The sequence below is a fragment of the Mytilus edulis genome, chromosome 4 (genome assembly GCF_963676685.1).
Source record: "Mytilus edulis chromosome 4, xbMytEdul2.2, whole genome shotgun sequence".
NCBI classification, from domain to species: Eukaryota; Metazoa; Mollusca; class Bivalvia; order Mytilida; family Mytilidae; genus Mytilus; species Mytilus edulis.
In genome coordinates, this window is record NC_092347.1 from 23,519,281 (window position 1) to 23,546,029 (window position 26,749).

At 32.4% G+C, this 26,749-nt stretch overlaps 2 protein-coding genes and 1 non-coding gene across 19 annotated transcripts in view; 1 reads left to right on the forward strand and 2 right to left on the reverse strand.

Annotated features, from left to right (window-relative positions):
• Positions 1-557: 557 nt before the first annotated feature.
• Positions 558-676, reverse strand: LOC139522072 (5S ribosomal RNA). The gene has a single exon (XR_011664252.1). It is a non-coding gene; the product is annotated as a 5S ribosomal RNA (ribosomal RNA).
• Positions 677-4,849: 4,173 nt separating this feature from the next.
• On the reverse strand, positions 4,850-9,948 carry LOC139519252 (tRNA (adenine(37)-N6)-methyltransferase-like). Of its 2 annotated transcripts, none has more exons than XM_071311201.1 (4): positions 9,863-9,948; positions 7,613-7,786; positions 6,622-6,779; positions 4,850-5,917 (listed from the first exon to the last, which is right to left on the reverse strand). In XM_071311201.1, exons 2-4 carry the CDS (start codon positions 7,783-7,785, stop codon positions 4,854-4,856), a joined length of 1,395 nt encoding a protein of 464 aa, XP_071167302.1. In that variant the 5' UTR covers position 7,786; positions 9,863-9,948; the 3' UTR covers positions 4,850-4,853. The 2 variants fall into 2 exon arrangements, with proteins under 2 accessions (XP_071167302.1, XP_071167303.1); XM_071311202.1 differs by lacking the exon at positions 9,863-9,948 and adding an exon at positions 9,821-9,850.
• A 4,679-nt stretch (positions 9,949-14,627) lies between these two features.
• Positions 14,628-26,749, forward strand: part of LOC139519253 (coiled-coil domain-containing protein 87-like) — a 59,466-nt gene continuing 47,344 nt past the window's right edge. For 13 of the 16 annotated variants that reach the window (XM_071311203.1, XM_071311211.1, XM_071311207.1 and 10 more), the window contains exons 1-10: positions 14,628-14,784; positions 18,293-18,421; positions 18,862-18,937; positions 20,081-20,133; positions 22,600-22,713; positions 23,290-23,361; positions 23,899-23,995; positions 24,455-24,536; positions 25,063-25,201; positions 25,405-25,473. In XM_071311203.1, coding sequence (XP_071167304.1) covers positions 18,299-18,421; positions 18,862-18,937; positions 20,081-20,133; positions 22,600-22,713; positions 23,290-23,361; positions 23,899-23,995; positions 24,455-24,536; positions 25,063-25,201; positions 25,405-25,473 — 825 coding nt within the window. In that variant the 5' untranslated portion in view covers positions 14,628-14,784; positions 18,293-18,298. Of the gene's footprint in view, positions 14,785-14,844; positions 14,884-18,292; positions 18,422-18,861; positions 18,938-20,080; positions 20,134-22,599; positions 22,714-23,289; positions 23,362-23,898; positions 23,996-24,454; positions 24,537-25,062; positions 25,202-25,404; positions 25,474-26,749 lie in introns of those variants that run through there. The other 3 variants (XM_071311205.1, XM_071311209.1, XM_071311217.1) reach the window with 2 other exon arrangements.

Below are 26,749 nucleotides of genomic sequence, written 5' to 3' on the forward strand. Positions count from 1 at the left end.
ATCTGTATAAAATAAAAATAAAAAGTTTCAGATACATGTATACCTACAAAAATGAGAAGCAGAAATGAATATTTCGATTGAAAAAAAACCCTGCACGAATGAATAAACCGCACAGCGGGGATGGGTCCGCCAAAATGTTGTGCCAAGCGATATTCACGGGCAAATCATGCAGACAGAACTATCAAGCAGGGAATACTATTTCGTCTAAAAAAAAAGGTAGTCTTATTTCAGGATATAAAACGCAGCTGTGAAGCAAATAGAGACGTTTCAAAAGTGGCGTCCACAGCAAGGCAGTTTTAAAAGGCGAGAAAAAAAAAATCACTTACCCGGCCTGTCATGCGAAATCCAACGTATAGCCTCAGTTTCAGAAGCCGTCGCTATGACATTCTTTTACAGAACAGTAGCAAGGGGAGAGTACTTAGTTTAACTAACTTTGCGGCTGCTGTTCTGAACCTCAAGTTGCTACCAAAATGTTTTGTGAGTTATAAAATCTATAAACTTTATCATTTCTCTAAAGGTGTGAAAAATAACAAGTAAAAAAAGAAAAAGAAAAGAAATGTCTACAACACCCGGTATTCCCAGGCGGTCACCCATCCAAGTACTAACCGGGCTCGACGTTGCTTAACTTCGGTGATCGGACGAGAACCGGTGTTTTCAACGTGATATGGTCGTAGACACAGAAGTGTTAAAATTTTCGGTATTTAAAGCTACGAGCTGCCGCAAATCGTGTATAAAGCATTTCTTAACAAAATCTGTATAAAATAAAAATAAAAAGTTTCAGATACATGTATACCTACAAAAATGAGAAGCAGAAATGAATATTTCGATTGAAAAAAAACCCTGCACAAATGATGTGTTCTCCATTTTCAACCTTCGAATTAAGCTTTCCAATCTAATTTTAAACTAAAATCTTGCTTTTTAACCGATCTTTTCATGTACCGGACCGGACTGTTAATTATTGAAAAGAAAGTTTGCAGTGCTGTTATACATATGCATGTTGTATGCTTGGAGTCCCGCTCGAAAAGAAAGAAAAGAACGAACTCCAAGATACTATATTCCTGCATCACGTGATTTTTACCACGTGGAGCTTTAATTAGAATTAATACCGAATATGGAAAGTGAAACTACAATTCCACAGATAAAGTCCTGGATGTCACATAGAAGAAAAAGAAGTTTTTATTTGTCAAAGGGTATCGGGATTTAATATCCTCTCTAGTGAAATATTTTCCACTGCCCCCTTGTCTGTTCTATGAATTCTTATCCTGAGTTTTCTATCTGTGGCATGCCAAGAAATCCTCGCTAAAAATTTCGTTGGACCTCCTACGGCACCGGGCATTAGTTAGTAGTTAAAGATTTGATTTCATTCAACAAATTTATTTACGACCTGCATGTACGTGCATGTCGCTTTGAAGACATCCATATAGGGGGTCTCATTGGGGGGTTCTGATCCCGGATCCCGCTTACTGTTTTGTCAGATTCCCGTATCCCGCTTACACTATGTAGACTATGTATGCCAGACTTCATTTCCCGTTTTCACGGCACAATAATTTGTATTTCACGTGTCCCGCTTACAAAAAATCGGCAATCCCGCGTCACGCTTAGACCCCAATGAGACCCACCATATACCAAATGGTCAATATTCATCATAGATATAGGAAGCTGTGGTATGAGTGCCAATGAGACAACTCTCCATCCAAGTGGCAATTTAGAAAAGTAAACTATTAGGGCAAGGTACGACCTTCAATACAGAGCTTTGGCTCACACCTAACAACAAGCTATAAAGGACCCCAAAAACTACTAGTGTAAAACCATTCAAACCGGAGAAAAGTAACCAACGATCTAATCTATATAAAAACTAAAAACGAGAACCACATAAACAGACAACCACTGAAAATCAGATTCGATGTATTAAATTTGCTCTATGGGTTGTTTCAACGAAGGCAAATTCTTGGCATGAAATGGGAGAGGTTCAGGTAAAAGCTAGGCCACACGTGTGTACCTTGACTGTTTTCCTTCTCACAACTCAGTCCACAGCATGATTGATCTCTATTGATAGAATTCTCGAAGAGTTAAAACCTCGGACACATTTTGGGATTGATACATCTAACGGATTTATTTAAAGATGTACCAAGTGATCCAGATATCTGGTACAAACCTTTTTAAATGCCAAGATCTAGCATAGTACACATAATATCAGTTGTAAAATAACAAGTCATTATAAAATGGTGCAATAGGCCAGATATTCATACTTGCTTTCAGTAACAACATTCACTTTCATTGGTGTCAGACGAGTCATAGCACATTCAGTTTATGAAAACTATACTAAGAAGTCGTTTACATCGAGATTCACTTATTGTTTTAATACATCGTAGTCGTTCGTACTTTGGTAGGTAGTTTTCGCATCGCCAATCATGATATATGTACTAGTACTTATTTTGATATTGGTTTATATAAGAAAAAATAAATCTATCCCAAAGAAGCAAGAAATTGTGTTTGCGACAAGATATCAGAATAATTAAATATCCAAGCCCACTGTAAGCTTTAATTTCGGATTCATATTTTAACTAGAAGATGCTCTCAAGAGTCTGTACAGTTCACATGTATCTACTATTGTTTTGGGAATCAAGTAAAATAAGATTAAAATGATAAATAATAGTTTTAGATACTTTTATAATATTGAAGACGATAACCAAAATCTTCAAAATTCCCTTATTAAAAATAATCGATCCAGGGGCAGCAACCCAACAACAGGTTGTATGATTCGTCTGCAAATTTCTAGGCAGATAGATGTCAATCTGAGAAACATTTTTATCATTTCAGATTTGCTCTTAATGCTTTAGTTTCAGAGATAAAAGCCCCAAACTGCGTTTCCCCTGATGTTCTACTTTTAGCAATGTAGGCCATCTTGTTTTGCGGGCTGGACCATCAGACACATCTTTTAAACAAGATACCTTAATGATGATTTTAGCCAAGTTTGGTTAAATTTGGCTCAGTAGTTTCAGAGAAGATTCTAGTAAAAGTTCACGACGATGGACAACGATGACGGAACAACGATGACGGATGACAGGTGATGAGAAAAGTTCACTTGGCCCTTCAAGCTTAAGGTCCATTTAACAAGGATCATTATAATGGAATATTTCAACATGTTCAATTCATTTACCCATGGGTGACAAGATGAGTGAAAGAGTGAGTATGATGATGACCTTTCATTAGCTATAATCCAAAATAATACAATTGGTGAAAATAGAAGAGAAGTAAGCACCAAAGTTATACCTCATTCATTTGGTAAGATTTCAATAGCTCAGTTAGTAATTTAGTGGAGTGTTTTGTAGATATATGCCCGTTTATCATTTTTACGTTTGGCCTGGTATGGAGTTCTTTTTTTTTTATGTCCTATTGATATCCTCTTACATTTTTATTGTTCAAGCTGTTTCTTGGAGGCAGTTAACCAAACAATACTTATAAAGATTGGTAAATGATGGAAACGTGATGTTCAAGACAGAGTAGATTTAATGATAATTCGATACATGTGCTAATAGTAACAGGAAAGAGTACAAACTTTAACAGGTGCGGATCCAGAGGGGGGTTCCGGGGGTTGGGACCCCCCCCTTTTTTTTAATGATCAATGTATTTGAATGGGGACATGTAGTTGGAACCTCCCTTTGTCCTGGGTTAGGAACCCCCCCCGCCCCCCTTTTAAAATGGCTGGATCCACCCCTGTCTAATCAAACATATGGACACATGATGGAGAAGACGTTCAATGCTGCATAACATTATTCTTATCCTATTGTCATTGTTTTTGGAGAATAAAATATGTTTGAACTATCAAACATATGAATAAATGTGTGTTTTGTGAGTACTTAAAGTTATATTATTAATGTGTGTTTTGTCAGTACTTAAACCTTACACTATAAACATGTGCTTTGTGAGTACTTAAACTTTTGATTAAAATATTTTAACATGTGTTTTGTAAGTACTTAAACATTAAACTATTAAGTATGTTTTGTTTTTTCTCAAACCTAAGTTACACCATGCACTTACTCTATTAACATCTGTTTTGTGAGTACTTTAACCTTACCACCATTAACATGTGTTTTAATTGTTTGTTCTCAAACCTTACACCATGCACGTACTCTATTAACATCTGTTTCGTGAGTACTTCAACCTTTCCACCGTTAACATGTGTTTTGTTTGTTCTTAAACCTTACACTATTACTGTGTGTTTTTGAGTATGTAAATCTTACACTTTTATCCTGCTCATTAGAAGAACAATTAGTTCATTTAGAGACGACAACAAAATTAAGATGAAAACAAGAATGTGTCCATAGATGCCTCACTGGCACTATCATTTTCTATGTTCAATGGATTGTGAAATTGTGGTAAAAACTCTAATTTGGCATTAAAATTAGAAAGTTCATATCATAGGGAACATGTGTACTAAGTTTCAAGTTGATTGGACTTCATCTTCATCAAAAACTACCTTGATCATAAACTTTAACTTGAAGAGGGACAGACAGTTGCACGGACGAACTGACTCGCAGATCAGAAAGCAAAATGCCTCTCTACTATCATAGGTAGCGCATAAAAATCATCAATTCAATTGGGGGGAAAATACAACATGCTTTACTATAAAATCATTCATGCATTTACTAAAAGGAAGCTTTTAACAATTTCTCAGTGCCATCAAACATTCTATTATATAATTATTGGCTGTTAAGCCTAGAAAATATGCTCTATCATACATAGCTTTGTAGCATTCTCTGTATAAGATAAACCAGTATGTTTATCATTAAAGAAACATGATAAATTGCTTGTTATTGGCCAAGAAAAAAATAAAGAGCATGAAACAAATGTTAAGAATTTTTATAATGTTCCGCATGACTAACAGGTTGAATTCTAACAACTTCAGCTACTTGTTTGTCAAACCATGCTGTTACATGGACAATATCAACAACAAAGTAATATAAACTATCAACACAGTGTTTTCTACGGTAAACTGACCGTGGATCCTGACAAAGTATGTCACTGATAGCTTTACTGACTTCCATTCCTGATTTTAAATATTTCAGACAAAAGTCAGATGCTGCTGATGATGAAAACAGTTTAAGTTGTTCCTGAGCAAGATTTGTAAATCTAACTGATATCTTATCAATGGGTGGTATTTCTATCCAATCAGCAGTTTTTGTGCTGTCTGTATTAAATGTTTGTGTATCTTTGTCATCCTCTTTGGTACACATATTTATCACACTGTCTACAGGGCCAGACATCTCATTAACCTGAGTATCATCATTGGTCCTTAATTCACTTCTCAGGCCGAAATCTAAAGGAAAATCGGAAGCACTATCATGCAATGTAGACTGTTCACCAACATGTAATTTAGACTGTTCACCAACATGTAATGAAGACTGTTCACCAACATGTAATATAGACTGTTCACCAACATGTAATATAGATTGTTCACCAACATGTAATGAAGACTGCTCACCAACATGTAATATAGATTGTTCACCAACATGTAATGAAGACTGCTCACCAACATGTAATATAGATTGTTCACCAACATGTAATGAAGACTGCTCAAACTCTGAAGCACCAACATTTAATGTAGACTGTTCACACATATCATCTTGGTTGCATACATTATCAGTTACTTTACAATCAACTTGTTTTATACTTTTCTCATGGCACTCATAATTGTCAGAGTTGTTTTGTTCTTGGTTTAAAGGACAATTCTTTAGTCTTAAATCTTCCTTTGATTTATCCCCTGATGCCTGGCCACTTGTTCTCTCTGTATTCAAGCAACTTTCTGGATTATCTTGAACATTTTGTGGGATATCATACGAAGGTATATATGGTTTTATGTCTAGAACTGGAGTACCATCTAATAAATCAATACCACTTAAATGGAGAATGGAGCCTGTAAAGAAATAACAAATTCATTTTTTAATTTGTTAATTCAAATAATATTACTTGATTTCAAAATCATAAATAGATAATAAAATTCTTTATTTATTGATCTTCAAAGTAGCTTATTTAATAATTAAATATTTATCTGCCCTGATGCTTTCGAGAAACTATTTCTACAAATAGAATAAATACAAACAAATAAATAAAAAACATAGCATAACATAGATAACTACAATGAATGATATTGAGTAATATCTACATTTGTAAGGTGGTATGTAACACTACAGGGAGATAACTCTGTAAAATCAGCTGGACGTTTTAATTACGTTGCGTTGTTGTATATTATGTTGAATATTAAGCTTTTCAATGTTCAAAATTAATGTTTGTCAAAGTGCTATATAACCAGTGTAATTTTTCTGATCAAACGGTTGGTTCAAATTTTTTGAAATTTTTATATTTTTGTCAAAGGGTCAAAGTAAATACTTTGTCAAAATTTTATGAAAATTAAACGAGCCAAATTAATTTTAGTGAAGGTGTTGGGTCCACCTTAAACATGCATTTAATGAAAGAAAAAGAAATATTTCATTAGACTGTAAAGTTAAAAAAAATTGAACATTTGATCTTTAAGATAAGTCTGTACACACTATCTAGTTTAGCCAGTGTAAACATTATAGGGATAGATCTGTATAAAATTAGTTTTGTACCAGGTCTTACCTTCTATGCTATCTAGTTTTGCTAGTGTTAGTCCTATAGGATTGGGTCTATATGGAGATCTTGTGGAGAACACACCTACTCTTTTCCCATTTAGTCTTGGGGGTTTTACTTTAGCCTTTGTAAATGTGTTATTATTCTTATGGAAAACAAATATGACCCTGAAAAGAAATATAATGTAATGATTGAAAAGATCAGAATATGCTATTCAATGATATTTTTCCACACCAATTTAGTTCTAGCACCCCCCTCAATTTGCAAACATTTAAAAACTACATGTCAAAGGCAACAGTTTTATAAACATCAAAATGATTTTAAAGATCTTACTTAACTTGATAATTTATAGGAAGCAATTATGCTACTTCCAATACAGATACAGTAAATTCTTAACCTGAAGTTTTTACTTGATTATATATACATGTATAAGTTAAAAATGTGTGGATTAAAGATTCTGGTTCTACATAGTTAAGTTGAAATAATCTATTTGTTTGTAAATAACAATAATGACTAAGTCATGTACGTTGACAGAGATCACAATGAACACAATGATGACTAAGTCATGTACGTTGACAGAGATCACAATGAACACAATGATGACTAAGTCATGTACGTTGACAGAGATCACAGTGAACACAATGATGACTAAGTCATGTACGTTGACAGAGATCACAATGAACACAATGATGACTAAGTCATGTACGTTGACAGAGATCACAATGAACACAATGACTTATCATTATACTTGTCTTGAACAAAACTTAAAGCATAGCAGCCAGAGCAAGAACTTCTAATGATCTGACACCTTCACATATTTAAGAGAATCTCAGTTCAGCCCTAGATCTTTCCTTTTCTTTGTTATGTTTTGGTAACTTTTTTGTTTTTTTTTTAGATGATGGTAGCAGATGGTGTTTTCTGCCTTTTTTACTTAACACTTTTCATTGTATTTTGTTTTTTTCCATGAATACTAATTATCTCATAAATTCCTAAACCTTACCAAACATGTGAAAATTCCTCTAAATCTTCTAAAGAATGTTCTGGATTAGTGAATATACTTTTGTCAATAGTGATAGTTCCTCTAGCATATGGACAAAGTGCTGGCTGTCTGGGTGTTCCATTCTTGTAGGTAAATACAGAACTAACATAGCCTATTGGTTTCATGGAATACATTCTGAAAAGAAATGACAGTTCTTAGAAGTCAAACAAGAGCTTCTGAGTAGCCTTTTTTTTTCATTTTTTTACATAAATAAGGCCGTTAGTTTTCTCGTTTGAATTGTTTTACATTGTGTTATCAGGGCCTATTATAGCTGCGGAACCGTAGCTCTTAGGTCCTTATGCTATTTTTTGACTATTTGCGGACCATGGTCCGCAAATAGTCAAAAAATACATGGTCCGCAAATAGTCAAAAAATAGCATAAGGACCTAAGAGCTACGGTTCCGCAGCTAGGTCCGCAAATAGTCAAAAAATAGCATAAGGACCTAAGAGCTACGGTTCCGCAGCTAGGCCTATTAAAGCTGACTATGTGGTATGGGCTTTGAAGGCCATACAGTGGCCTATAGTTGTTAATGTCTGTGTCATTTTGGTCTTTTGTGGATAGTTGTCTCATTGGCAATCATACCACATCTTCTTTTTTATATTAATCACAAACCAGGTATCAAATTGATGAACATGATGAACATGTACTTCAGTTTTTAATAGCTTAGACAGAAAATCAAAGCTGTAATACTGAATCATTATAATTTTCAAAATGACAAATTCAAATGTCCTACTTTTGTTTTTTAGGATACACTAAAACTTCATATTCATACATGTATATACATGTACATGATATATAATGGTAACAGAAACTTACATTTTGTATGATCAAATTTACAATGATCAAACGATGATAGATTATCTTTTGCTTTGGACATGTTGGAAACAATTGTAGAGATATAGCACAAAGATAAGATGTAGCCTAGAATTTTTTTTCAATCTTGATCTTTCTCTAAGGGTGCTATAAACAGTTTCGTATAAAAAACTAGGGGTTATTCCCCAACTAAAAATAGACATGGAGGGAAGTCCCTTTTTATCAACATAATTGGTGAAAAAGTATCATGTTTTTTGTATTTGGTTGTAAAGATATGTTAATTAACTTCAATTAAAACATGTTAGATGATTAAAATAATTTAAAAAATTAGATTAAATATTCATGTTTTGAGGGGAGACAACACTGTAAACAGTCTGTTTTTTTGGCAGTGAAAATTCAAAACTTATTTGCAGCCACTGTAGCTCTTTTCGGAGCAGGCGAACGTACCCTGAAGCATGAATTTTTTGAAAGACCAGGTAAAAATCTATGAAATTCATACAACTTTGATAATGAAAAATGTGCAGGTATCATGTCTTCAGGGGTGTGCACATGACCTGATTTCAGGTTTTTTAAGCTTAAATTAGGCAATGTTTTTTCCAGTTTCTCTGGATAAAACTTTTTTATACTATTAAAAGTACACTTTTTTTTTATTCCATTATAAACTATAGAACATTCTGATTCCAGTGATATCTAGTTTTATACAGGTATCTTTATTAATCAGTCCACCACTAAGGGTCACTTATACATGTTATACATGGTCCCTCAAATATGACGTCATAGAAAAAAAACTGTTGATTGCACCCTAAAATTCATTCTATCAAAATTTTTGATTTTTCAACTCTGACTGTAAACCAATATTTCTTCTAAATGTTCTTATCAACAACACTTGCTCAGTGTCAAATAAACAATTTTACAAGCCTAAAATGTTAGGGCAATATAATAGACATGATAGAGTCCTAAGTGTTGACAGTTTATAACTTGATAAAAAAAATCATACACCTTCTAAAATATATTTCTTTATGTTGTATGACTTTAAAAGTAAGTCATGTAAGTAAAGGGGGGGGGGGGGGGGGGTGAAATCATATGTAAACAAAGGGCATGCATTTTATGGTAAAGTATTGATTTGGTCCAGTTTGAAAAAGGTCAAAATTAGAATGTCTGAAGCTGTCAAACTGAATAACAGACCCTTTAACATAAAAGTATCCATATTTTGAGCTGAAGACTTTTCTATATTTTTGATCTATTTTATAAAAAAAAACTGTGTTCTCGGGACATTTGGTCAATTTTGTCAGTTACAGGATCTAATAATTTCATCAAATGGTGAAAACTGTTCTTAAAGGAAGTAACATAGATACATTTTTAAAGTAATATTCGATAAATAAACTTGAGATATTTACATGTGTAATGTGACAGTATCGAAGAAAAGCCTAGAGATGTAAAGAATGTCATCGGTTTCTCTCTAGAATTTCCATGAGCGTAAGCATTGTACTGATACGGACTGAGAAAAGAGTAAAGGTGAATTCGTCCCTCCGAATTTACAAATGGAAATCGACCCTTGTCATTGCGATAGACCTTGGGAAAAAGTGTTCGTAATTTCATAATCTATGAATTTTCTTTGATTATATAGAAATAGCTGCATTATTTATTGTCTTCTTCTAGGCTCTGAGCTATTTAGCATTATGGATATTCATATTTAAATATTTATATTCCTATTTGTGACATCACTGGCTAAGACATTAGTTATCATTTTTATATTTATGTTTTTTTACTGAAAAAAATATTCTGTTCAAGCAGATGACAAAAGAATTTATTCTGAAAACAAATTTTATTTTTTAAGATTATTGTTTTAATTCACCAACCGCACATGTTTAAGACAGCATAATGTTATATGTTCTGTCATACTTGGATACATCAAATTAGATTTTAAAATTGTGGTTGGGATTTTTGGAGAAAAAAAGAATAAACCTGAGCTCTATAAAGTCCTATGAAAGTTTGTTTTTTCACAGTCGGTCAGTTTAAATGCATCGTTAGATCACGCCATGTATTAACTTGGATAGTATTATTTTATTCAACAATTTAACAAAGTACTATAATACCATGGTCTTAGAATAAAGTTTAGAAAAATCACAAACGGGTTAAGTATTTTATAGTCGAAAAAATATAATTCAGATCTTTAAGATTTTTTATTGGACAATTATTATGCTTTGGTGCTTACATATATATCTTGATGCAATGACATATGGGGACAAAAAATCTTAAAGATCTGAATTATATTTTTTCGACTATAAAATACTTAACCCCAAGTTTCAAGTTGGTCATTATTGATGAACAGCAACTTAAAAAACACAAAGAAGAAAACTATATTTTGACACTCTAACGTTTCCATTTTCAATTTTATATCTAGGTCAGATAAAAAAAGAACTAAAAGAATTTCAGCTGAGAACAAGGAGCTGACGAATAAAGACGACGATTTCATTTTATTTACTGATTTTTATGTATGATACTTGTAGTATATTTTGTTGACTTTGAAGCTCTTTTGAATACTCTTTGTTTGGTATGCATATGATAAGACTCTAATTTCTGATCGAACAGGCACAAACGTATTATTTACGCCAATGAGTTGTGGCCTATTTTTAATACAACGGATTTTGTCCAACCAATGACTTCATATTTTGTCATTAGCTGAATTATAAGTAATGAAATACACTTATCTGACCTGTCACCAACTTAGACACATACTTCAAAATGCAAATGTTGTCGATGCTAATTGAATTACAAGTGGAAAAAAAGGGGGGTATGGAAAAGAAGTTTCTATAACAGTAGTTTCAATTGGAAGAAGCAGTATGTCGTGAAATATTTTTACTGGCTATTCGGATAATGAACTTGCCACTGTCCGAAAAGCCGCTAAATAAACTCATCAGAGACACCAGGATTGCCATTTTGTACGCCAGATGCTCGTACCGTCTATAAAAAAATCAGTGACGCTTGAATAAAAAAGGAATAAGTGCTTTATTGTAAGGAAATATTTTTGGAACTGGTGTGCTCGTTGCGTTACATGAGCTTAACAAAATAATTCATTAGAGATATAGATCTAGATCGAATCTTAGCTTCCATGAACTAGATTTTAAAAGTAAAAACGAGTACAAAGTCTTCAAGTTATGCGGGATTTTTTTTCATAAAAAAAATCGAGTTCCTTCCATACAAAAAAAAAGTTTTTTAACCTATTATTTAGTAAATAGACTTTTTTCCAACAATTTCTTTAAAATCATGAATGAATTTATTCGTCATTAATTTAAATGAAGAAAATGAATTGAAATGATTTGTAACGTTATTTCGAAACGACTGGAAGAACATCGGGAGAAATGTTACATAGTATGTTCCTGACGGAATCAATGATTTACAATGAGTTTTGTCAGTAGCATAGGGAACATTAATATCCTTGACCCAGTGTTCTTTGCACAAAAACGCATGCATTCTTCTTGATTATAAAATTGCGAATGGAAATGAGGAATGTGCCAAAGAGACAACAACCCGACCATAGAAAAAAACAACAGCAGAAGGTCACCAACAGGTCTTCAATGTAGCGAGGAGGCGTCCTACAGCTGGCCCCTAAACAAATATATTCTAGTTCAGTGATAAAGAACGCCATACTAATTTCCAAATTGTACACAAGAAACTAAAATCAAAATAATACAAGACTAACAAACTGCCAGAGGCTCCTGACTTGGGACAGGCGCAGACTGAATGCGGCTGGGTTAACATGTTTGTGAGATCTCAACCCTCCCCCTATACCTAGGAGTCTACTACCGTATTCGGAAGAAGAAGATACCTCTAGCCAATGTAGAAAAGTAAACGTATGCTTGTTTAAGTTCTGTAAACACATGATATTCATATCAGTTATTTTTGTTTATCAAAACCTTATGTATTACTGTAAATGCATATTAAAGTTATTGCCCGATTGACTTTAACATTACTTTTTTGTTCATTATTTTCAAATTTCGATTAAAAATTTATTTTAATTTAAAAATTTGCTTTGAACAAATCTTTAGAGTAATAATTACAAAGATCTTGTAATTCTTTCTCCCCGGCGCCTATTTGACCGGCACCGGCAAAATAGCAAATTTGCTATTTAGCCGGCACTGAATAAAACTTCATTGATGTAATAAGTAGAAAATAAAAAAGCTTAATAATAATTTAAAATCATTTTATCACAATATCAAGCATTAAAAATACAGTACAATAAAAAATAATAATATTGAAGATGTGTAAAATCTATGGTTTAAATATCCTGCCATGCTATAAAAATAGTGTTATGTAAAACTACACCGTACATCTTAAAAAAGACAATATTAAAAGTTGTTTGCTACGAATTTCAAAAGGACACATGATTTAACATTTGCAATTGTTACAAAACCAATTCTTTGCCTTTGGAAGTTGTTTTAATCTAGCACAAGATAAATGTTGCCACTCCAAACAGGAACTTCACATTACACTGGCTTCCTTTGAATCTGCATCATGTGTGCATATGTTGCATATGTAGGTAGGGTTCTTTTTCTTCTCTTTATAAACGCTCTTAATAGCTTCTCATGCATCTTTTCGACAATAATTAAATCAATGTTTACAATAGCCCATTTGCCAATTACCGATTTGATTCTATTATGACACACTTTTTAAGACTTTTGTTTGTTTGTTTCTCTGTCCTATATTTTCTCCTATTTATCTGTTTATTTATTGTAACCCTGTCGTGTAATGTTGTCATATTAATGTTATAATTAACCACGTAATTAACACTGCCATTAAAGCGGGAGGTTTGGCATGCCACAAAACCAGGTTCAACCCACCATTTTTTCATAAAATGCCCTGATTTCTTTGGAACTTTTCTTATGAAATGGCACACAATTGCTTTTTCGGGTACTCTTTTTTTGAAGACCGATGACAGTTTGGGTCAAACCTTTTGGCCTTCCACGTTTCTTCATATTTGGTGGAAGTAATATATGCGAAACACACGATCCACAAAGTTCAACTGGAATCCAATAGGTGTTCTTCTTGTTGAGCAGTATCTCGTTCTTCTTCTTGCGAAACTAGTTTTCGTGATTTTTTCGAATATATGAACATTATCAGTATCATTTTCTTTATTGTCTGTTACATTTATATCATCATCATGTAACAGAATTTGTGTCTCCCTGAGTTTTGTGCTTTGAGAAATTTTTCTCACTCTTTTTGGTGTACATATGATAGAGCACACTGATGACTGGCAGTGGCGGATCCAGAAATTTTCATAAGTGGGGCCCACTGACTGACTTAAGAGGGGGCCCGCCCCAGTCACGCTTCAATGATTCCCTATATAAGCAACACATTTTTTTCCCAAAAAGGGGGGGGGGGAGGCCCCCCTAAATCTGCCTCTGACTGGTATCATCAAATAATCTATGTGCTGTCCTGACTGTGTTAATCTTCCAACGATCTGACACTGCTTCAACAAACAAATTTTCGTGATTAACTTCTCTTAGTTTGAGTATATGCCTACACGGGAGAAGTACACTTTGATGAAAGATACAAGAGTAACTTTTTGAATTGACCCTCATTTGGCCTTGGCTTGTTGTAGCTGTCCATATAATCTCTCTTTCTGCTCCAGTTTTACTTCAGACCTGAGTGAAAACTGTTTCAGGATATATGCCCAAGCATATGGTGTCACCAACTCTTGATATCTATATTCAGGTGAATCATTCCGGAGAATGCTGAAACAGTCCTCTTTTGAAATATACCACTTGTCTTGAGGTCTCGTTCTGTTCGCAAAGCCGGAATTTAAGGCGATCAGAAAGTGTTCAGCAAAATCTGGTAATGTGGAGTAGTGATGTGTAGTACAGATTTTTTTATAAATATTTTTTAGTAAAAAATATATTTAGTAATGTTACATACAAATGTGTTTTCATGCTTTTAATTAATATTATAAAGTTATAAATTATTTATTTATGAACATGCAAAACTCCTAATAAAAAAGATAAATCATGAAAAGTTCAGTATGACTCATGATCATTATTTGTTGTGTGATTTTTTTGGTTAAAAATAGCATAAACCACTGAATATATTTATGTACGCTTGTTGCGTTAATTATTTAGAACATTAATTAGGGACGAGATGGCTGCAAAGTCGTGAGTGTCGATTATGTGTAGATTATTGACTCTAATCAGTGTCATTTAGGCGCATAGCAACAACAAAAGTCTTCGGACTTGAAATGAAACTTTTTAGAAAGATTTTCCACTTAAGTAAAATGTGAACGAACTAAAAATTGATTGCTAGTGTAGCTGCTGATTTTTTGTCGGTAAGAACAATGGTTTGATCGCAAATTTAGTTACTAAACGTTCCGTAGTTGGGTCGCTAGTAAACAATATGGCGGCTGTGTATTGGCCAGATTGATAATGTATTTAGTTTAAGCATGATATTATGTGTTATCCTTGTCATTACTAATTATAATATAACTTAGTATTAAAACAAAATGATAGATATAACATCAACATGATCAAACTAATGTACAAATTTATTATGATTTCTATATTTTGGAATATGTAACCTAAATTTGAAAACATGAACCAGATATAAGGGAGCTACCATTTGATTTTTATGGGGGGGCTAGGATGAAAAATTTTGTCCTGCATTTTTTTTTAGTTGTAATCTCTGTCCTGCCTTTTTATTTTTCACTCTATTCGGTCCTGCCTTTTTTTTTATTAGTTTATCCTGAATTTTTTTACCTAAATTGTCATCCTGCCTTTTTTTTTTGCAAAGTGTCTCATCCTGCCTTTTTTTTTAACACAAAACTCCTGTCCTGCCTATTTTTTTCAAATTTCATCCTAGCCCCCCCATAAAAATCAAATGGTAGCTCCCTAAGCATGAACAATAATGAAACTAAACATCAGTATGTTAACCCTCTTGCTGCCGAGTTTTTTTCTTGCTTTGTCGCGCCAAAAGCATCTTGACGTTTCTTATCTGTGACGTTGCAATACTTGTGTCTCTCTGTAGAACTGCGCTTTCCCGCCGTCCATAATTTTTCCCGCGTCAATGTAGCCGTAATTATGAAAACGATGTATAAGTAATTTTACGGAAGTTAAATATGCTCTAAGATTGTCATAAACGATGTTTTTAATACAAGATTATTAAAAAATACAACTTTTAACCTTGGAATATATATTTTTTTATCTTTCTTGTCTTAAAATAAAGTGAAAATAATATACCAATTGCTATACTAGCTTTAAAGGCGACTTTGTTTTTTCTTTGTCAAGTGAACTGCATAAATGATTCTTAACCACCTATAAAATTGTAAAATATTTATTATCGTTTTTTATTAGATAATTGGTATAAATACTGTATAAAAATCTTTCAAATCATTATATAAACTGCAAAACTTCACAACGGCACTCAATGGAAATGCAAATAAAAACAAAGCGTGTACAAATTAATCAAAATAAATAAAATCTCTGAGCAGCTGTTCCATGGTTCTATGATTCTATGAACTACTTCTTGTTGTAAAGTATCAAACGTGTCAGATTAAAATTATCATGATTTCAAACCTTGTTTCGGTAGACAAGGAAATATTTTTTATATAAAAATGATTATCCATATTCATTTTGCTTATTTTTTAATCATGTTCATTATAATTTTGTTGACAACTTCTTGCTCGAAATTTTAGAGAATACGAATTAAAAAAAAACATAGTAAAAACGAGGAAAGAAATTCTCTAAAATGAATTTCTATTGTCTACAAGTGAACCTGAATCAATAATAATTCATTTTCATTTACTATGATAAAGTACACACTGTAATTGACATACACGAAATATCTTTAAATCTGTTAATTGATAAATTGTTCTCTTCTCAACGTTCAGTGGCAAATATTTCATGCAATATTAAGGATGTCTGAAATTCAATATACAATAAATCTATTGCTTAATGAGTCCTACATGTACAAAGTAAAAGATCTGGTGAATGCCAGAAAAAAGAGGTTGCCACTGGGAAACGATATCTATGATATATATGATAGGAATAGAAATTATTGTGTCTACTACTAATTTAACATCCCCATTTTGAATGAAAATAAACATTTTCAAGACAGTGCTTCCATGATGAAACAGGTTTAAAATGTATTGAAATAGCGTATGGCAATACAAGTACATCAGTTAACATATGTGTGTACTTTTACAAAAAAAAAATCCTAACAGATCTCAATCGTGGTATTTGAGCCCTAAATACATTATCAAGTTCTTTTAAATAAAGCGTGTATACATGGTGTATTGTGAATGAATATTAATATTTCACGTAATTAAGTAGAACAGTTACCTTTTTTATGATTATTTATCAGGGATAAGATTTTTGATTTATATGAGCTGTTCTGATTGATAGATGTACGAAAAAACTTAAAACAAATTTCCCGAAAGAATGCAACATTTTACATGAAAATGACGAACTAGATAATTAGTAAACACGTTAAATAAGTTGGTATTATAGTATTACCAAGCTTATGATCCTGTATCATTTCTTGACATCCGTTTTAAGTATACTTTTAAAGCATTTTATTCAGTTTGCTTCATTCCCGCCAAAATCGCCCTTCTGACGCCGTATTTTGACGTTGTCAGTGCCCCTGAGTATTGTGACGTTACAATCGACCTTTGACGTTTTACACAATCAACAAGATTTGTGTGTAGAAGCCATAAATGTCCCTTTGGCAGCAAGAGGGTTAATGGTTCCATTTTAAGTTCCTTTGCACCCCTGTCAACTTTCACAAAATAGGGTTTTTTAACTTCACAATGTTGACTTTTTTAACATGATTGTGAAAAAAAACCATCATACACAAATTTGTGTCTTTAGTCTTTACTATAGACTCTTTAGTAAGTGTCAACTTGACACTATAATCTCTCTGTATTTAGATCACTCGGGTAATTTTATGTCGCTATTGTATAAAACTCATTAGTACGTTTGTATTTATGATGTGGCACTGCAGAGAAAATTAGATAAATAAATCAATAAATAATTAAGTAAATAAAAAATTAAATAAATCAATAAATAATTAACCCTTATAAAACTTTAACTATCTATGAAAACCTTCACAAAAAGACCAACTTTACCCCAAAACACCACTACAAAAAGTTTCATCAGGACAAGAGTCACGTGCACTCAGATGTGCACCTTGATACTTACCCACACTGAATATAAACAGGTTATCATTATGATCTTGAATGTTTTCTCTTCCATTGGTCTTTAATTAAAAAATGAAAATAAATACAAAATCTTTATAATCTAGAAGCATACGAAAAATTGATGATTTAACTACATATATTAATTACATTGTATTATATTCAAAACAAAATATGAAAAAAATATGAAAATCTACACAAAAAGTTTTCCTAAGGGAGATAATTTTGATTTGCTATTATAAGCCAATCATTTGTAGTTGGTATATTTGAAGCTCGTGTGATCAGATTTCCATCTCCTGATTAATTAATAGGTCATGACTGATATGGACATTACACTTGTATTGTAACAAATCATGTTACAGTTTTGTCAATCTTTTTATTAAATTATCAAATCATTTAGAAGTATTGTCTTTAATTTATCACTAGGAAACAGAAATAAATATCTTTTACTGTTCACGCTTATGAGTGGGAAAAGTCAACATGCTAAGATCAAAAATGATCTTCAAGCTTCAAAAACAGCTATATAATACTTGATCATGTGAATTTAGTTTTTTATTATTTGTGTAATTTTAAACAATAGAGTTACATTGTACAACAAATTGAGTAATACACATTATTAAAGAGAGTCTTTTGGTTTATTTTGTAGACCACAATGCCATCAGATTCAAAGTCTGTGGAGGTCTCCAAATGGAGACTTCCAACATACAGTCATAAAAAGATGGAGAGGCCAGAAAAAACAGATCAGATGTACACAGTTAAATGGCCTCCATTCCATGTAAGTGGTAATTCATCATTAATAAAAAAAAAACCTAAAAAATTATAATAACAGCTAAATTGTACATCTGCACATGTGTTTCTAAATTTTATGCAAATGGCATATAATTGAGCCAAGTTAGGCCAACTAAAACACATCAGTGTATGTAGCTGTATGAATCATTATTTCATTTGCAATAACTTTGCTATCAAACTTAGCACTTTTTAAAATATTTTAATTGATTATGACTTTATAATAAGCTTTTATTTTGCAGGGCTCTTGATATGTCAATTATCTAGTTAAAGCGTATTGTGTGAGACTGTTTCATATCCCTAAGGGCTCCTCGATTTTCCTGTTTGCTGAGTCTTCATTTATTGGTCCTCAAATTTATGAGTTAAGTTTCATGTAAATATGTTCTGTCTTCTTTTTTATTTATTTTGTCTTTTTAATTTCTACAACAGAATGAAGTTACAAAGAAGATCAACAGTGTCCTGGAACCATTGTCTTTGTTCACTCCATCTGAACAAGAAAGGGGAGGTAACTCACACTCAGTATATTTTTAAAATAACTTAAAATAAGTATAAGTATAAGAGATATGGTAGAATTTACATGAAAGAGTTAGATAATGCTGATGTTAAATGTGAAAATAATTTATACAGTAGAACCTAACTTGATTGCTCTCCCGTCTAAACCACCTGTTGGTTTTCTAACTACTCAGTCAGAAAAGATAACATATCGATGTCAGTATAAACTTCTTGTGTATGTGTTCAAAGCTTTGCACGAGGAGGCACCGGTCTACCTACAAGAACTCGTTCAAATATATAAACCAATGCGGGCACTTAGATCTAAAAATTCCATGATTTTAACAATGCCACATGTAAGAACTAAAACATATGGGGAAAGAAGATTGGACAAAGCAGCATGCAGCCGTTCTGTGGAATGATTTACCAAGTGATCTACGGAACATCCATTGTGTGAACCTTTTTAAGAAAAACCTGAAAACTCATTTATTCAGACATGCTTTTCATAGTTCTTAAAATATTTCGATATCATTGAAATTTTTTTGAATTTTTAAGCAATTACTTTTTTGAATTTTTAACTTACTTTTATTGGTTACCGGTACTTTAGAAAAAATTTTGCAAACATTTTTGACGTTTTAACTTACTTTTATTGGTACGGATTCAATAATAAATTCCCCTTAATTATATCATGCACATTATATATAAGTCTTATTGTTTATCAGTGCTATATTTTTAAAATCTGTTTGTTTTTTTAACATGGGCTTTCATATTTTATTGTAAATACTTATATATGTGAATGAATATATGTTGTAAAGCGCTTAGAGTAATTTTAGTATTATATAATGCCCTGTTATAAATACTGTATAATAAAAACTAATAATAATAATAAAATGGTGGATTAAACCTGGTTTAAAGCTAGCTAAACCTCTCGCATATATGACAGTCACATCAAATTCAATTATATTAACAACTGTGCGAACAAAACAAACAGACAAAGTAGGTAAAAATGTCACAAATAGGGGTACAACAGCAATACCAACCTCATCAAAACCTCTCTTGTGAAAGATCAAAATAGGAGTTTTAGATTTACTCTCATTTGCTTGCTTTTTTTTATTGTTTTAACTGTTCTCATGTGTACACCCAACTCACTTTATTGTAGTTTTTGAAGGGAAACAGAAGATGGAACTAGAGAGACCAGTTACTCCTATAGATGTAAGTAGTAAAAGTGCCTTTCAGGGCCGTAAATTACATAGAGGCATGTAGGCAGTTGCCTCCTATTGCGGGCTGACAAAAGAAAATAATAAATGGGAAAAAAAAGCACTGAAAAGAAAAAATTGGTTAAAATCATGCATTATTTTTAAACAAGGTGGTTAATCATAATGGCATGCAAAAGTAATCAGAAGTCATAATTTAAAAGTGAGATTATGCACTCCCATTTATCATTCATACGAAATGTTGTTCACACCTGGAACGGTGAACCGTGACGGTTAGAATTCACTGATTGAAATTCAAAAGATCAGAATGACATAATGCTAACCTTTTAATAACCTTGAGTTTAACCATGCATTCAACATGTCACATAACAATACACATTGTATTTCTACATTACCAGCAGAAAATGTTTGCTGAACTGAAGCAAAAAGGTCAGAATACAAACATGTATTTTTAAGGGCTATTCCAGAAAAAAATGTATGGAGGGGTTGGAAGGCAGTTTTTGTCAGCACCCACCACCCAGACAATTGTAATTGAGAATTATAGTGCATTATAGTGTGAAAAGTTGCTCTGATACTAATCACCCATGTATTATTAATACAATGTGCCTTCCAACCCCCCCATACATTTTTTTCTGGAATAGCCCTAATACACTATCGATCATGTCAGTTTCATATGTTTGTTTAAAGTATTTGTAGAAAAAAAATCATAAAAATGTTCTATTGTATGATTTACTTTTTTTACTAAAATTCGTATCAAAAATCCACACATAAATCCTACAATCTAATTTTAAAAGTTGTATTGCTATCACTTATTTTTAGTTGGTGGATAGCTACACCAAAAGTCGTCGATGCGCTTTAAATCGCGTTATTAAATGGTTAACGAACAAGACTTAAAAGAGATTTATTTCACTCCCGGCATGCAAAAGACTTAAACTACGTCACATAAGTCAGGAAGTTTGAAGAAATATAATTAATAATTCCCTATTTTCTTAATTCTTTATTAGTTTTCATATCAAAATAAAACTTGGTGAATATGTTTTTTATTGTATTATGAACATAAGATGATAAGTGAAAAATCGTGAATTTTCCCTGAAAGAGCATTCAGCAAATATATATCAGGTTTTTTGTCTCGCATTGACGGCGTCAACAATGTATTAGTTTGTGATTAGGTCTAGTTTATAGTGTACATCAAATGGTTGGTCAATCATATGTGGTATGCAGTTGTATAAGCATTGGCACATCTCATTTCAATGGAGATTATTTGGCCTTGCCCCCTCAGTCACGGTCTATTGACTTCGAAACTTTTGCTTGTTTTACATTTATTAGTTTGTGATTAGGTCAGTTTATGGGGAACCATAAGTGGTTATTCAATGATATTTGGTATGCAGTTGTGTAAGCATTGGCATATCTCATTTCTATGGAGATAATTTGGCTCCGCCCCCTTAGTCATGGTCTATTGACTTTGAAAATTTTAAAGTTATCATGTATTATTTTGTTGTTAGGTCAGTAAACAAGGGGAACCATTAGTGGTAGGCCAATAATAATTGGTATTCAGTTGTATTATTAAAGCATTGGCACATCTCATTTCCATGGAGAATATTTGGCCTCGCTCCTCAGTCACTGTCTAATGACTTTGAAACTTATCTTAGTTTATATGTATTAGTTTGTGATTAGATCAAGTTTTAGATAAATTTCTAATGTTAAGTCAGTGATATTTGGTATGCAAATTTATTGTCATTTGCAAGTATTGTTTCCTTGGAGATTATATAGCCCCACCCCCTCTTCATGGTTCATTGACTTTGAAACTTTTACATAGTTTACAAGTTAATGTTTGTATTTAGGTTTAGGAACAACTTATAATATGTCAATGGTATTTGGTATGCAGTTGTATTTACATTGTCACATCTCATTTACATGGAGATTGTTTAGCCATGTAACTCTGTCATGGTTCATTGACTTTGAAACTTTTACATAGTTTACAAGTTAATGTTTTTATTTAGGTTTGGGAACAACTTACAATATGTCAATGGTATTTGGTATGCAGTTGTATTTACATTGTCACATCTCATTTACATGGAGATTGTTTAGCCATGTAACTCTGTCATGGTTCATTGACTTTGAAACTTTTACATAGTTTACAAGTTAATGTTTGTATTTAGGTTTGGGAACAACTTATAATATGTCAATGGTATTTGGTACATTGTATGCAGTTGTATTTACATTGTCACATCTCATTTACATGGAGATTGTTAGCCATGTAACTCTGTCATGGTTCATTGACTTTAAATATTTTCATAACTTGTGTAAGATGTTAAAGTATTGTTATTTTGATTTCAACATTTGCATAATCAAAATTACAAAAAGGCAAGACATATCTCTGTGATAACAGATTATTTTAATTGTTAGACAAAACAGAATAATGATGCATAAGCATTTTTATATTACAGTTGTATTTTATTTGTAGGAGGAAATAAAACATCAGCCAAGATCAGTAGACCTTCTTGCCAAGTATGTTAGGCGTAGGATTGCTGCCAAACAAGATGTTCCATACCTATCTGTTGATGATCAGAGAAATTTGGTTTGTATTCACTTTCCATCTGTTCAGCAGTTATATTTCTCCAGATCACGAGCTGTTAATTTTATCTTGGTTGCTTAAGGTTTCTTGAAAAATTGTATTATGGGGGCCCTAGTGATCTAACTAGTCAAATAACTTTGACACTAGCTTATCGATACTGAAGTTGTGAGTTTAAATCCAGCTACTGGCAGGGGCTCTCGACTCCAATCCTAATTAACTAGGATTGTCAGTTTTTTTATTGATACGTCAGTGGTTCTGTCTGGGCACTCTTGCTTCCTCCACCAACAAAATCTGACCGCCACGAAATAGCTCAATATTTTTGAAGTATCTTTAAAAACCAAACAATCAATCAATTAACTATATTCTGCTAAAAATGACAAAGCTGACATATTTTGTTACAGTGGTATATAAAAAAATAACAGTTTCATGCCATTTTGTTGTTTTTTAGGTATTTCCATTTTATTGTCTTAAAAACAAACCGAAGATCAAAGATTTGAATTAAAACACATCTCTTCATTGTTATTCTTTCAATGAATCATGTTTTTTTTTTACAGATAATCATATGTTATATATTTGCAGGCTGGTATTTTAATGGGAGAGGTGAACATGTTATGGCCAGAAATTAAAACTCAGATAGATGATCCATTCTTGGTAATGTATAGTTATACTCCTCCTTATACTGAAGTATCGGTATATAATTAGCTTGTTCATATTTAGCTCATGGGTTTATTAACACATCTTCACTCATTGTTACTCTTCTAAACCAAAGACTTGATTCCAGTGAAAGTTTTAACAGAGTGTCACAAATGGCGCTCCACACTTATATCATTATACATTTTCTGCACAGAAAAACAACATTTCACTTTTACCCTTTGTGGATTCTGATAGAATGTAGTATAGCAAAAACTATGTTTAACCAGAAGAGGGTATTAACCCAGATTATACCATTATTTCATATGGTTAAGGGCATGATATATACAGTTTTATGTTATTTTTATCTGGGTCTTCAATTTCTAAAGCAGATCTTATAACTGCTTGACTCTGTCATTTCATCATGTCAGCCAGGAAGAGCTAAGATTTTGATTGGTTCCCATTACCTTTTTCTTCAAAACTTGATTGAACATTATTGAAATGAAATTTTGATGCAGTTGTTTTTTCTTTATAAGTAAATGTATTGTATATTTTCAGTCAGCAGAGGAAAACTGTGAATTAAATAGAAGGATAGCTGTACATATTGTTACTGTTTGTGAAAAATTGTTTCATCATTATATACAGAAAGCTCAAGGTACTATATAATGTTGTCCCCTAAAAATTGTTTTGTTTTTGTATATTTTTGTCCCTTATAGGGATTCAAACTCATACCTTTGATACACTACAGCACCAAACGCTTAGCCTCATGTCCAGCACTCTTAGACCACAAGACAACATTTGTCGTAGTGTTACCATGTCACACAAGGTGAATCTAGACATAGACACAAGGCGTGTTTTAAGCGTGTGAAGATGTTATGATATTGTTTTATACAGTATACACAATGTATTTTTATTTGTCACCAATCAAGCTAAACAATATTTATATACTGTATGGGATAATGATTCAATTCATTATACAGTCACTAGAAATAAGTATATCATACAAACAAGTCTAGGCAAGTGTCAACCATACACTATAACATAAGGTGTGAGACAGAAACTCAACTTCAGAAAAAAGAACAGCAGTCAATACTAATGTTTTCTTTATTTTCAGTGCTAAATGAAAGAGGTATATTCAGTGGTCCAGCAAATATGAGTCGACTAAAGGCACAGCTGTCTCTTGATGCTGATAAATTGTGAGTCATACAGGTGTACAAAAAGCTACAATAATTGTATATTTTTAAAATGTAGGAAGTATGAAAGTTAAAAGTAAATATGGAGAACTCTTAAATTTGATTAATAGCATTCATAAATATTTACAAGACTAACAAAAGATTCATAGGAAACAAAACAATGCATGTAATCATAACAAAGTATCAGCATTTCGTGCATAATTTAGGCTAAACACCATCTAAATAAGATGACCATGTAGGCTATTAAATATTGGTGTGAGCCAATGCTCCCTGTTGAAGGTAATACTTAGACCTATAATGGTTTACTTTATGCAAATTATGACTTGGATTGAGTGTTGTCTCATTGGCACTCATACCACATCTTACATAAATAGCCTGATAAGTATATGCCATAGTATAATGACATTTTTCTATGTAATAGATTATAGATACTAAAAAGTTAGTTAATGTTTTACCTGTAGATACCCTATATTTGTGAACCATGGGTCATTTTAATATGTAATAGATGTGATTAATTATTTGTTTTCAGTCTGAATATTCTTACCATAAGAAGATATATAGTTGAAGATATACGTGGTAAAACCCATACTAATGAAGATGAGATTGTATATAAAGCAAAACCATCTACAGCAGCCATGCAGAAACAGGCTCTTAGCTTTAAGAAAATGGTAGGCATTTCTGTCTTAATATTTTAAACATAAAGTGTTTCTTTTGTGCTAATGAACTTTTTCATCTACAGGCAACACTACTAGTTTTTAGTTTTATATTTTAAAAAGCATAAAATATGTTAAATCAATATTTATTTTTGCAAAATGGGGAAATATTTTCCTTTACTGTTCTTTGATAATGAAATTACTTTTTCATATTACAGTTTGAAGAGAGTAGACCAAAGTCTAAAACTGTATTTTATCACAGAACAGCTAATGATGAAGCCAAAGAGGTATGTCTAATTCATCTTAAGTATTATCTTAATTGCTTTTTGACATTTGTTTTGTTAGTTTAGTAAGTAAGGATTGAACTTTTATGTAAAAGTGGCATATACTAGTATTTTGGATTTGGAGGTGGGATCAGGACTTTGTAGTTCAATGGCTTGTCCTCTTGTCTTATAATATGAATGTACAATGTAGTGTTTAAGGTGATGATCCAAGATGCAACCATGATAGAGCAACTAGAAAAAGATAGATCTCATGTCCAAACAAAGAATTTCATATTTCCTCAAGTTGCAGTAAAAAAATACAGGACAGGCTATCTTATTTCATGCTCTCATTCACTGTTGCTAAACATCTTTTGTCATTTGTGTCGGGACAACACAAATAGGACTTTGAATTTTTTTATAGCTTCCTTGTTTTTATGCCCCACCTACGATAGTAGAGGGGCATTATGTTTTCTGGTCTGTGCGTCCATCCGTCTGTCCTTCCGTCCGTTCGTTCAGGTTAAAGTTTTTTGGTCAAGGTAGTTTTTGATGAAGTTGAAGTCCAATCAACTTCAAACTTAGTACACATGTTCCCTATGATATGATCTTTATAATTTAATTGCCAAATTAGAGTTTTGACCTCAATTTCACGAATACTGAACATAGAAAATGATAATGCGAGTGGGGCATCCGTGTACTATGGACACATTCTTGTTTAGTATAAAGAATTAGTACTGGTTTGAATTGACAATAACCTTTGCATAAATGGTCTCTAGTGGTCAATTTCTAAATGTGTGCATGAAAGTTGGATTATTTTTTTTAATCTGTTTACAAAGTAAACAACAACGTTTCAGTTATGATATGAAATGAAATGACTATTTATCATGTTCATCTTTGTGATTGACTTAAAAACCTGAAAAGCTGCTTCTAACAATCAAATAGAGTCTAATTTAATAGACATGATAACATGAAAAATATAGTTTATGTATTCCATTGCACTACAATGTTTCCACTAACACACTTTAGGGTAGCTATCAAGAAGATAGTGTCACAATTCTACTATCCACTTCAGCATGATAGAAAACTCACTTGAGCGTCCAACAATGCCACCTCAGTGTGACCATATTGGTCCAAAGTCACATAAATGTACACAATAACAAACATGAGCTCTTTAACTGACTATGATAAGTTAATAACTGATATGACCTTTTATCAGTTTTGATAGTCTAAAGGATTTAAAATTTTCAAAATAATAAGATTTGTTTATAGATTAAACACCAGGAGGTCCCATATATATCATAGA

Excerpts from the sequence above, each read along its gene's own strand:
- LOC139519252 (XM_071311201.1), bottom strand. The coding sequence starts at position 7,785 with ATGTATTCCATGAAACCAATAGGCTATGTTAGTTCTGTATTTACCTAC. Across the intron at positions 6,780-7,612 it reads GAGGAATTTTCACATGTTTG|GGTCATATTTGTTTTCCATA; the intron begins GTAAGGTTTAGG and ends ATTTCTTTTCAG. Across the intron at positions 5,918-6,621 it reads AAAACTAGATAGCATAGAAG|GCTCCATTCTCCATTTAAGT; the intron begins GTAAGACCTGGT and ends ATTTCTTTACAG.